This window comes from Kwoniella newhampshirensis, chromosome 1 (genome assembly GCF_039105145.1).
Source record: "Kwoniella newhampshirensis strain CBS 13917 chromosome 1, whole genome shotgun sequence".
In the NCBI taxonomy this organism is placed as follows: domain Eukaryota; kingdom Fungi; phylum Basidiomycota; class Tremellomycetes; order Tremellales; family Cryptococcaceae; genus Kwoniella; species Kwoniella newhampshirensis.
In genome coordinates this window covers 387,463-399,369 of record NC_089955.1, presented here as the reverse complement: position 1 = coordinate 399,369, position 11,907 = coordinate 387,463, and the positions used below count along the sequence as shown (strand labels likewise).

At 50.5% G+C, this 11,907-nt stretch overlaps 6 protein-coding genes across 6 annotated transcripts; 1 reads left to right on the top strand and 5 right to left on the bottom strand.

The window, feature by feature from the left end:
• Positions 1–330: 330 nt before the first annotated feature.
• Positions 331–1,322, bottom strand: IAR55_000160 (uncharacterized protein; the record flags this gene model as incomplete). The annotated part of the gene is made up of 5 exons (XM_066943297.1): positions 331–416; positions 521–740; positions 839–895; positions 965–1,007; positions 1,093–1,322. 5 exons carry the CDS (start codon positions 1,320–1,322, stop codon positions 331–333), a joined length of 636 nt encoding a protein of 211 aa, XP_066805839.1.
• A 404-nt stretch (positions 1,323–1,726) lies between these two features.
• Positions 1,727–3,294, bottom strand: IAR55_000159 (uncharacterized protein; the record flags this gene model as incomplete). Its single annotated transcript, XM_066943296.1, has 8 exons — positions 1,727–1,784; positions 1,852–1,958; positions 2,019–2,218; positions 2,309–2,734; positions 2,834–2,921; positions 2,986–3,034; positions 3,130–3,201; positions 3,269–3,294. 8 exons carry the CDS (start codon positions 3,292–3,294, stop codon positions 1,727–1,729), a joined length of 1,026 nt encoding a protein of 341 aa, XP_066805838.1.
• Positions 3,295–3,705: 411 nt separating this feature from the next.
• IAR55_000158 (uncharacterized protein) lies at positions 3,706–4,858 on the bottom strand (the record flags this gene model as incomplete). Its single annotated transcript, XM_066943295.1, has 8 exons — positions 3,706–3,753; positions 3,851–3,952; positions 4,031–4,049; positions 4,156–4,177; positions 4,239–4,256; positions 4,333–4,417; positions 4,546–4,629; positions 4,820–4,858. 8 exons carry the CDS (start codon positions 4,856–4,858, stop codon positions 3,706–3,708), a joined length of 417 nt encoding a protein of 138 aa, XP_066805837.1.
• Positions 4,859–5,185: 327 nt separating this feature from the next.
• Positions 5,186–6,253, top strand: IAR55_000157 (Grx4 family monothiol glutaredoxin; the record flags this gene model as incomplete). Its single annotated transcript, XM_066943294.1, has 6 exons — positions 5,186–5,218; positions 5,312–5,404; positions 5,665–5,763; positions 5,848–5,924; positions 6,020–6,090; positions 6,159–6,253. The coding sequence occupies 6 exons, from the start codon at positions 5,186–5,188 to the stop codon at positions 6,251–6,253; spliced, it is 468 nt and encodes a 155-aa protein (XP_066805836.1).
• Positions 6,254–6,434: 181 nt separating this feature from the next.
• IAR55_000156 (mitochondrial 37S ribosomal protein uS4m) lies at positions 6,435–7,750 on the bottom strand (the record flags this gene model as incomplete). Its single annotated transcript, XM_066943293.1, has 3 exons — positions 6,435–6,941; positions 7,056–7,538; positions 7,688–7,750. The coding sequence occupies 3 exons, from the start codon at positions 7,748–7,750 to the stop codon at positions 6,435–6,437; spliced, it is 1,053 nt and encodes a 350-aa protein (XP_066805835.1).
• Positions 7,751–8,117: 367 nt separating this feature from the next.
• On the bottom strand, positions 8,118–11,682 carry IAR55_000155 (uncharacterized protein; the record flags this gene model as incomplete). Its single annotated transcript, XM_066943292.1, has 12 exons — positions 8,118–8,143; positions 8,209–8,366; positions 8,430–8,724; positions 8,779–8,961; positions 9,018–9,207; positions 9,266–9,530; positions 9,591–9,756; positions 9,807–10,181; positions 10,327–11,133; positions 11,320–11,472; positions 11,523–11,570; positions 11,643–11,682. 12 exons carry the CDS (start codon positions 11,680–11,682, stop codon positions 8,118–8,120), a joined length of 2,706 nt encoding a protein of 901 aa, XP_066805834.1.
• Between the last annotated feature and the right edge of the window lie 225 nt (positions 11,683–11,907).

Here is an 11,907-nt window from a genome sequence, read left to right as displayed (position 1 = left end):
CTCAGACGATGATGAATGAAGAGAGTAGTAGTGGAATAGGAAAACAAAAAGTCAAAATGGGGCCGCACCGCACTGCACCGGTTAAATCTTGAACTCAACGCTGCGCTGACGTCGCGTCGTGTCGTATCTTGTGTTCCGAAGGACCGTGGACAGCTCAGCTAAGCTGTTGCGTTCGCTTTTGCTTCTATCGCCTTTGTATGATATGCATAGTGTCTATCATGGAACTCGAGAATCATCGTCCACACATGAGCTTATCCCAATATTCGCTATTATAGAATCCGACTGTGACCCTCGTCGCAGAACCGTCCCAGAGTTCTCCCTCCCGCTAAACTAATTGTCTTTCACCCTGACTGGCGCTTTAGCGGGAGCAGGTATTAGACCCAATACTCCTAACGTCAGAGTATACAGAGCAGTAGCTACATGCGCGAATCGGCAGATTACTTGTCAGCGCTCTTCAAAAGCGCAGCGCTGTATAATGTATCGAATCATGACGGGCGAAAAAACGATGAGAGAGACTCACCCCCTGCCATAGCTTTGAACACGCCCAGACCTTCTGCACCTTCCATCTGTTCCAAGCTCGCATTGCCCAGTCCCTTCACGGCATCAATGGCAGATTCGAACATCGTCCTCTTCCCAGCTTGTGAGAGGGATACGACGAGACATGTCCATCCGAGCAGGATGGTGGTCGTCAAGAGGGGCACGATGATTCGAAGTCGGGCGGACTTCTGCCAGTTGAGGTACTGTGGTTCTACACGTCAGCCCATCGAATCCCGATTTACTGAGAACACATCATCGGATTGCGGAATATGGTCATGTCAGTAAGGAAAATAATACATACATTCGGGATGTAACCTCTGAGCCAAGGGAGGAAAAGGACGAGATAGAGGAAGATGGTCTGCAACGTGACAACATATCAGCCTCCCTGCTTTGATCTGAACGCAGAACGATGTGTAGAGGGACTCACAATCGTAGTCACATGTAACCCTAGTCCTAGTACCAGGACTCGTCTGAAATCCAATCGCATTGTCAGCCCTACATTCTTAGACCTCTCCAACAAACACAAGTGTTGGAGACAAGAGGGACGAAGCTCACCTGACCCAACCCCTCTCGCCATCCAACACTTTCCTCACTGCACCTAACAACCCAACCCACCAACATCCCACACCTCCTAGGGCGATATATTTTCCATGTTTGATGATGGCCGAAGTCACCTTGGTGGGTGGTGAATCGATAGAGGCGATCACGGCTTCGCTAGATTGGGACGGTAACGACGGGCGGCGAGGTGAAGACGAGGAGGAAGAGGAAGGTCCTGCGTTTGACATCGCGATATTCTAGGAGTTCTCCTGACAGCGAGACGTTTTCGATCGTGAGCTGGATGACGACGAGCGATAGAAGAGCTCGTGATGTATATGATATCTATGCGAGGAAGTTGAATGAGAAAAGAATGGAGCAACAAGCAGGTCGATGAGGAAATGGAAGAATTCGACCAACAACTAGACGCTAATGAACGGGCCCAATCCCAATCATCAATAAGCGGGTCATCATCAAACCGAACCTGCAAATCAAGGTTCATCTTCAAGTGGCTGACGACAACAGCATTTTGTTTATAGCACGATGCACTGGTTCTGCTCCGTTACATTGCACTGTCTTTTCTCACTCGTAAACTCTTCTTGTCGCATGCTACGCACATCTACGATCCGTACCTAATCATGCGGCATTTCAACGCTCACCAAACCTTCTTGTATTTCTGCTCAGACTCCTCATCGAAGATGTTGACCGGCCAACTGTACAATGTGTGTCCATACATCAGAATGCTTTTTCCCAATCTGCTCCAGCGAGTGATACACTCACGGCGGGTTGTACTCTGCAGGGATGTTTGCTCTAGCGGGATTGGCCTTGCCGACCTTGTTGATCTCCTCGAAATCTTCCTCGCTCAGTTCGAAATCTTGGAAGTTGGACTGACACGCGGAGAATGTTCAGCCGGTCAACCAACATTCTCAGTCAGCATCTTGACTGACCTTGATACGGGCCGGAGTCACAGACTTGGGGATGACAACGAATCCCTGATGAGCAGCCCAGTTGATAAGGACTTGAGCGGGCTCTTTGCCGAGTCGCTTGGCAATGGCTTGAATCTCGGGATTGTCGATGATTCGAGGACGACCAGTGGTATTGTTACCAAGAGGCGAATAGGCAGTGATGATGATGCCCTTCTCCTTACCTGGACAGTGGAACTCATCATGAGCGGTGCTCACTTTCTCCCTCCCGAGACCAAGCGCGAAGAACCGACGAAAAGGAGGATATCACATACAGTATTTGAATAGCTCAGGTTGGATCAAGCTGGGATGAGCCTCAATCTGATTCATAGCAGGAACCACACCCGTGGCATCGATGATCTTGTCCAAGAGCTCGACCGTGAAGTTCGAAACGCCGATAGCCCGGACTTTCTTAGTTTCCTTGGTAAGCCTCACCAACTCTTTCCAGGTGCCTACCACTCCGGGAGCGTCAGCATCGATGAGTGCTTGCTTGCCGTCGGCCGACTTGGGGAAAAGGTTGGATCCTTCTTTCTTGAAAGTGACAGGCCAGTGGACGAGATAGACATCGAGATAATCTGTCTTGAGTTGAGAGAGGGTGAGGTCGAGATCGGCTTCGATGCTTTCGGGAAGCGAAGAGTTGTTCCAGAGTTTGGAGACAATGAAGAGGTCTTCACGAGGGACACCCGACGCCTTGATACCGTCTGCAACCTGATTGACGCGTGTCAGTGTCATGTCAAGACAGATGGCGATGCCTAACATTTGGGAAAAGGTTCCAGGGGCACATGACAAGGAGGACTCACCTCGTTTTGGTTCTCTGTGCAAGGCGCAAGCAGGAACGTCAACTGCTGCTCCTTCAACGAACTCACACAAACCGAACGCACGATAGACCTGTGAGAGGTTGTTGTCAGCCGCTGAGTTCACAAGCCTCGTCGGATTATGGGAAAGGACTCACTAAGGCAGCATCAATATGCCTGTATCCGACCTTGATCGCCTCCTCAAGGCTGCACAGTACGACGTCAGTCACCCTCACGAGTATCACGAGTAAAAGCAGCCGTTGGTCAACTCTGGGAATGAGGCCAAAGGGGTGACCACTCACGCCTTTTCAACTTCGCCAGGGGCAGCTTGCCATGTACCGAATCCAATTTGCGGAGCAACGATGCCGTTGTTGCTGAGATAGGTGTTAGTCTTCTACAGACCAGGTAAAGGGTGAAGGAAAGACCACTTTGGTCACTGACAGCTTGACGGTTCGACCGAGAGACATATTGTTAGCTTTCGGGTGTGAGAGACTTGTTTGAATGTATCTTGTGTTGAGTCAAGGGATGGAGAAGAAGAAGGTGGAGAGAAAAGAAAGAGATGTTTCGTATGGGCCGTAGGTGACCTTGGATGATGATGGAGAGTCGAATCACGTACAAATGTCTACCTATCTACCCGGTACTAACCGATATTTCCACCTCCACCTGGACCTCCCGATTTCTGCGGGGAAATCACGGAATGAAAATGGGGTTCATATCACGCGTGCATCATTCAGATAGTAAGTTACAGGCTGCAGTCACCCTCTCGACACTCCTGTGAGACATACATGTGAGGTGATGGACATGATGGAGTGGCGGAAAGTCAGACGTGGAGCGCTGGGCAGCATGGGGACCCCGAAAGAGATGTCAGAGTGATAGAGCTAGTCGTGGTAATACTTGTTGAACTTTTCTATCAACTCGGGGTCATGCTATGGACATAGTCAAAGTCAATGTCAGTTCTTTGCCATGTGAAAGCGAGCCTTCCCATCGAGACCGCCCTACCCAGCTGTTGGCGAAAACACTCACGCGATATTTGCTTTGGAAACCTGAAAATCCATCGCGCAGTACGAAGATCTCCTGTGTTGGCGTTTGATCTGGCAGCTGATGTGAGCGAGTCTCGGCGTATATCTACAAGGGACAGCTTGTGAGCGTGGACATATTGCCGCCGAGGTACTCGAGGGATGGTGATCCGGTATGGGCACTTACTCTAGCGGCTTTTGGTCCTCTGCAGCGTACGGAAGGACAACAGGATCAGCTGATTGTCCATACGAGGGTTGGAGGCCTGCATCAGGGAACGAGCATGCGCTTGCGCATGATGATTGTTCACGTACCTCGCTTGGGAGAGCGCACAGTCTACGAGATCCACGTACTGTCAACGGGACTGCATACATTGAGATACGGAAGGAGGACATACGAAAGACCACTTTTGGGACTATTGCCACGAACCAATCCACCCGTGGTCAGTATATCGCAGGTTCGTATGGATCAGACTGCGACGCGATTCTCACCGGGTTCCAGCTTTTTGACAAGCTCGTCGACAGTCGCGTGAAACGTATCGCTGGGATAGTTCAAGGCCGAGACGATATTGCCTCCCTGCGAGGCGGTGCTATCAGGTTCATTCCCATTGTACGGGTCTTGACTCGTCGAGGTAGATAAGCCCACATCATGCGTTTATGATGTGGTGGGAGAAGCGGAATGCAGGGAGGACTATTTCTGCTCACAGTAAAATCACTGTCTCGTACATCCACCACTGCATAGTCCTTGAGCGCCGAGGCGGGCTTCGACTTGATCATTTGCGCTAACTCCTGTGCGGTCGAAGAGAGAGAAAGAGAGGGCGCAGTGGTGAGTCGAGTAAGGTGAACGATACAGGTTGCGCAATCCATCGGCGATTATGGTATCGAGATCGGTGTGGATATTTGTAACATCATCAGTCCTCGCTGCATCCCTGTTCATGATGACCATTGGCATGTACAGCACGTAGACTCCCAAACTCACATCTGCTGTGATATATTTGAACGGTAGAGAAAATGACATTTTGGCCTTCTCCTTCTCGTCAGGTCGAAGATTCGAGCTGATATTCCGTATGTATCGTCCTCTCGTAGTTGCAGATAAGCCAGCTATCCGAAGCATACAAAGCGTGAAAGAGAGAGAGAGGTGTATGATGCGTCACCGTCACCACCAATCACAGAGGCTCGAATTGTGGTAGTCTCTAGGTGAATCGGTTCGAATTAATCAACCTCCACCGCTACCAAAAGGTCGAAATGACTGGGGAACATTTCGTTCCTCTGCATCGAACGTATTCCAATCGTTTCTCACTGAACCTCCTTCACTCATTGACAACATCCAAGGACTCAATTGAACATGTCATTCGCTCGTCTAGGTCTGCGTACACTCGTGAGTCCTCGTCGCGTGCCCTGCCAAATTGTCCAGGGAAATATGGGCCGTTCCATAGTCCTCGTCGCCACTTGCTGACTCAGCTTTGTGTAGCGTTCTCTCCCTTCTGCTCAGGTCTCGAGATCGACAAACTTCCTCGCTCAACGAAGATACCTGTCTGCCGAAGCTAGGAAGCTGATCGACAATGTGAGTCTGGTTCGTGTGGTGTTGCTCAAGTCATCTCGGCGAAAGATGATCCTCTCGATGTCATTCCCGCCTTTTTGTGTCCATTGATGTGACCGGCACGTATATCACTCGTATCATGTTTCGATGATCGCCGTTTCCCCTGCCTTCGCCCCACAACAAATCAAATACCTGCTGTCGTCTTCAGCCATTCCTAGCAGTCACGTATACACGGCAACAGACAGGTGGAGGTCAGAGCTGACTATCCCTCTCACCCCATCCAGGCAGTCTCAACCAACCCCCTCGTTGTGTTCATGAAAGGCACACCCGAGGCACCTCAATGTGGTTTCTCCCGAGCCGTCTGTCAGATCCTCGATGTTCAGGTAAGTCTCAGCCTTCAACTGCCGTGTTCCAGTCATGCAGAACTTGGCGATGTTGGTCCCAAAGCTGAACATGTCACACCTCAGGGCGTTCCAAGAGAGCAGATCAAGTCGTACAATTGTCTTGAGGACCAAGAGCTGAGAGAGGGGATCAAGGAGTACAGGTAGGTTTGGTGTTGTTACGCATGGTTTTTACTACACGACAATGGTTTGATCGTCAACGATCGAATGTGGTTTGCGCTGACGATCTTCGTATCAGTGAATGGCCTACTATCCCCCAGGTATACATCAAGGGCGAATTCGTCGGTGGTTGTGATATCCTCTTATCAAGTGAGTTTTTCTCGAGGGTATGCGACCCATATCTCCGGCTGCTGACGTTGTCCTTTCACTCGGCGCAGTGCACCAAAGTGGAGAACTCGAGAACTTGTTGATAAAGGAGGGTTTGGCGCCTGAACTTCCTCCAGACGAGCCTGCAGCCGAGACCAAGGCTTAGATCGTTCTCAGTAATACCCCACATGCACATCGAACCGAAGCATATATTGTAAGACCGAAAAATCGAACTCGCACATACGACCGCAGGAGTGATGGATGATTTAATTATCTCATGCAAATGCTAGGTCTGTCTGTCTGACTGATACTGAGGCACAACCCCTCATCCTGTGAACCGCATCTGTCTACTTCTTTCCATATCCTCCCCATGGGTTCGGCCACTTGTCCGTCTTCTTCCTCATTCTCGGTGCCGATCTTTTGAAGTATTCCCACCCAAGCGACATGAGCTCACCACCCGCATCGTACGGTGATGGGATTTCTGAATAACCTGGTCGAGCTGTCGGATGTCTGACGTAGACTGCTGAACAAGTGAGGAATGACGGGAGGAGATAGGCTGGGACAAAGAGGTGTGGTTGGGCATATGGTGGGAGATGGAAGTGTGATGATGGGGTAGGCCCACTAGATGACGGGCCAGGAGTAGGGGTAGGTGTAGGTGTGGATGATGCGGAAGAGGATGTTTCCGAATCGACTTGTTCTGATCCAGAAGTTTCGGTAGATTCCTCAGCAGCAGCAGCGGATTCGGATTCGGATGTCGGTGCGGGTTTTGATTGAGCGGCACGAAGCATGACTATGGTTTGGGGATCGACGGTGAACATGTCTCCAGGTTCAAGCATGACATTTGGGTTTTTGACCTACAGACACACGAGATTAGTTCAGATCGGCCCCGAAGCAGAGGGTTATGAGAGTCTTTTGTGCGAAGAGAAGAGGGGAGGGGCTGATGATGGATGGATGGATTTGACGCTCACCACCTGTCCGTTCAACTTGACATGACCTTGTACGACATATCTTCTCGCCTCCCAGACACTCTGAGCGAAACAAGCTCTGAAGATCAGGACGTCCAGTCTTCTCTCCACATCCGCAAACAGCATCGTTCCGATCGGTGCTTTACTGTCTTTCTCCTTCTTCTTCTGTCTCTTCTCTTCCCCCGATCTGCCACCTCCTCTCTCTCTCCCCTCGACCCATTTATTGACCTCCATTCCGCCTCCTGTCGAAGAACCACTGCTTGACGAGGATGAATTATGGATGGCGGGCAATTTTTCGGGCATGTACCATCTTGAGAATTTGGTGTATCCGATATGATCGCCGTGGTAGCCTCTGACCAGTCGTTTGGCGATGAAACGCAGCTGAAACGGCGTCGCGTTGGTACGGGTGAAATCGTGTTCTCGACGAAGGGGTGATTCCGTCGAAGTACGTTGCCATATGTTGAACAGGTTCTCAGGCGACCAACTCTGTATAGCGAAGCGAAGCAAGCACCCAGACCCGAATGATCAGTATCATTTCCGTATGAGAGGTCACGCCATCATGAGGCAGACGAGGTGAGTGGGGTGCAGGAAGATGACTTGATAGGGGAAGTTGGAACTGTAAAGCGATCACGCACCATACGAGGGATAGCTCTCTTGTGGTTGAACACATTCCGAGTGGTATACGGTCTCAGCGGCATGACGAGACGTGTCGATCGAGCACGAGTAGGGAGAGGAACAAGAGCACAATCGGTTGATTGTCGCTACTAACAGACGTTGATCAATCGACCTTTGTATAGCAGCAAAAGGTCAATCGTCGAGATGGAGGTGAGGTTTCCAAAAAGTCAGAATAAGCAACAGCGTACGATGATGGAGGAAAAGTGCCACAATCACAAAATTTCCGATTTTACCCGCTTACACCTCTTGATCACGTCCAACCTCAGTAGTGGTCAGCACGGGACAGTCTATCAGTGATACGTTGTATGGTTCATCTGGCTTGTGATATGCATCTGGCTTGTGATATGGAAAGGAGCACTACAATGCATGCAGGCTGTTCTACTGAGTAAATCATCCCAATATCTCCGTTACCATGCCTACGGTACGGGTTTCTCGTCAGACACTACGTCGCATGTACTTAATCTCTAAAAGCGGTACTCACCAGCAGCTATCGTCTCTCCGTTCCTTCTGATCAGAACTCTACCCATCTCCTTATTATCCGCTGCGGTCTCTAGCGGTATCGTAGGCGTACGACCGCCTGACGATCCGTTCGGTCTCAACGTCAACTCAACCATTGCTGTTGTGCCTTTTTGTAGTACTCTGCGAGATGAGCGCAAAATTGTCAGCTAAACCTCAGGACTCTGTATGCTGTGTGTCGCTCACCTCGGGTTCTTCTTGGTCACTTGACCTTTCTCCATGACTGCTACAAGCTTGCTGATCGTGGCTGGCAGGTTCATACTATGATGGAACAGTTCTACCGCCGTACCTGTAATGATGGGACTCTGAAGGTCAAACACCAGAATCTGCGCTGTGAATTTGGTGACCAGCGGAACGGGCTGAGATGTCGGACATAAGACTGTTCCAATCGACAGGTGAATTGAATCGATGCCCGAAAGATACAGTGTGACGTTTTGACCTGCCACTGCGTAAGGGGCAGAATCATCATCTACTTCGATAGCTGCACAAACACCAGTCAGCCTGTACTTATACGCGATCGTCAATCGCCACCCACTTCGTACATTGCCGACTTCATCGCCGGGCACCGCTCTGACCCTATCTCCAACTTGTATGATTCCGCTACATAGGCGGCCAGACACTGCGACACCAGACGCGACCGCTGTTTGGCCCTTGAAGACGTTAGATACAGGTATTCTTAGAGGACTTTCATACGGCCTCGCAGGTATCTCCACTTTGTCTGCTCGTATCATTAGTCTCAGACTTGAGGTTCCCCAATAGGATTTGTGGACTCACCCAAAGCTTGGATCAGAGTTGGGCCATCATACCACGATTTCAGCTTCGGCGAATCGTTCTCGGCGACATTGATGCCCTCCATTGCCGCGAGAGGCATGAACGTCGTCTTGGCAGAGCTGAATCCTGCTGAGATGAGAAAGGGTTTGAGGGCATCCACGATGTCGTCGTATCGATCTTGAGACCAGTCGACCTGGGCCGCGGACCAGTCAGTCATGAGGCTTCAAGAGGCGCAAGAGGAATCCACTCACTACATCCATCTTATTCACTCCCACAATGATCTCCTTGACACCTAAACTCCTTACTAACCAAGCGTGCTCCCTCGTTTGACCACCTCTGTCAAAGCCAGCCTCGAACTCGCCAGGAGAGCCATCAACGACCATCAAAGCGACATCGGCTTGAGCGGCTCCTGATATCATAGCTGGTATGAAGTCACGGTGACCAGGTGCGTCAAGCAGTGTGATATTCCGATGAGAGGTTGCGAAGTGGGTGGTAGCAATATCGATTGTCACACCTCTGACAACGGAAAATCAATTTCGCACTTGAAGATGTCTTCAAGTCGGTAGCTGAACTCACCTGTCGCGCTCATCACCTAACGCATCCAAACCCCAAGCGAACGCGAAGCTTCCCTTTCCGATCTTCTTACTTCCTCTCTCGTTCGCCGTCTTCTCCTTTTCGGTCAATTCTCCAATGTCATACAATAGTCTCCCCATTAATGTCGATTTCCCCGCATCGACATGGCCTGTAGAGAGGGTGAGCTTGACCCACAGCAAAGACATCGATCAAACTCACCAACAACGATTAGACTGATGTTTTGCTTCCCCGACTCTTCTTCATCTTTCTTGACCTTTGCGATCAATTCTTCCTGCTTCATATTCAGTCCGGGCTTCTCCTTGTACCTCTCTCTTTCCCTTTCCTTCTCAGCCTCATCGATCTCATCATCAAGATGTAAACCTGCCAAGTCATTCTGAGCAGTAGTCAGACCGCTCTTTCCTGCTATCTTCGGAGTATTGGTACCCGACGACCCGGCCTTGCTGCTTGTGCTGGGAGAATTAGGTTGGGTCTTGGGTTGAATCTTGAGCTTGCTAGACCCAGCTGCAGCTGGGGCTCGAGGTTTACCTGGCAAAGAAGTGGATTTGGGAGTTGCAGACGCTTTCGCTTTTGCCGCTGTTAGGAAATCAGGGTAAGCACATAGATTTTTGTGGACGAATCAAATCTGAGCTATTAGGACAACATAGGTGATGAGAATAGGAGTAGGGAAAGTACATGGTAGCATCTCAGCCGAAACACTGTGACTATTTCGGTTTGGCACCCGTCCCTTTTGCTTGCTTCTTAACAGCCGTCGCCAGATCTGCTGTTCCCGCTCGGCCTTGTCGTTTTCGAAGGACCACTTCGTCCGGACTTTCCGCAAATGCTTCCTCAAACCGCTTTGAAAGCGTGGCCAGATCGGTTGCTAGTGGAACATGAAGACTAGCGACTGTGCCGATCTTCGGTGGATGATGATCACTGGCAGAAGTTGCGGTAGAGGTAATGATCGAGAAGAAAGTCGAAGGAGCTTTTGGTTTGATTCTGGTTGATACATTCGTGAAGAGAGTGGAAGTTGGCGCTTCGATTGGCAAGGATTTCTTTGACGCATCGCCAACATCCATGACGCTGGACTCAGGAACTGTGATGTATCCGTCCGACTTGGTAGCTGCTTCCTCTCTCGCTGCCCGTGCCGCTGCCATCTTCTGCGCCAACTTCGATAAAGGTCTCCCGGAGGGCCCTAACGATGAATGCTGTGTCACATTGGAAGGTGTGGACGGTCCGGATAGTATTTGCGATGGAGAAGAAGAAGAAGATTCAGTAGCCTGCGCCGCCTCCCTGCGTTTCTGAGCGAGCAATGCGAGTTTCGACATCGGTCTGGCTCCGCTATCTGGTGTACTCGGTGTGGGTACAGCTGAATGCGACGGCCCAGGTGAAGAGGCAGGGGAGGGTGAGGCTTGTCTCCTCGAGAGGGACAACCGTTGCAGTGCGGTGAGGGGGGGTTGTAGTGAGTCGTCGTTTGTTGCAGCGAGTCTTCGTCTTTTGCGAGGTTGTTGATCAGGTGTGGGTACGAGATGTTGAGGCAGAGCTTCGCCTGAGCGCAAGACGAAGCTCAGCCGACTTGCGCCTCGAGATCATCGAAAAAGGCAACGGAGAGTTGGAGGCAAAAACCTCCTTTCTGTCCGGGGCTGAGATGCTCCAACAACGAAAAGGAAACAGGAAGATAGAAGGACGGAAGAGATCCAAAAAGGTTCGAGGAGGGATGAGGAAACGGACTGACCTTTTCTGTCCCAATCTTGCCGTAACCATCCGACGGTCTTCTCCACATCGAACCAATAATGCCACAAGGAATCGGCGATGGCATCGTCTGAAATAGGGGGCTTGATATCTTTCAACAGTGCTCGAGCGATGGGTAATGAGGTGGTCATTTGAGCTACAAGAACGGTCAGTATGCAGCTGTGTTTTTATGAGAGGAAGTCTCACCTTGCTCCTCTGGGGACATGCCGGATTCTTCTTCGTCGTTGAGCTCATCTACGATACAGAGAGGATCGTCAGCTGGAGATCGAAAGGGGAGCGAAGGGGGCCCAGGAGGAAGGAGCTCACCATCGAGGTCCAAATTGCGTACGAAACGATGTCTTGACATGATAGATCAGTCTCTATGGATATTGCGTGGGCGTATAGAACAGGAGATATCTGTAGTTTGGATTTTCGATGTCAAAAGCCAGTGTCGGTCGAGAGAATTGAGGAGTTTGATTCTGCGCGGTGACGAATGGACTCGAGTTCCAGGCAGATAATCGGTGGCTCTGAGGATGATGACGTAACATGCTATCTGTCAAGGGAGTTCTCGTTAATCTCCGCTCAGCCTGCA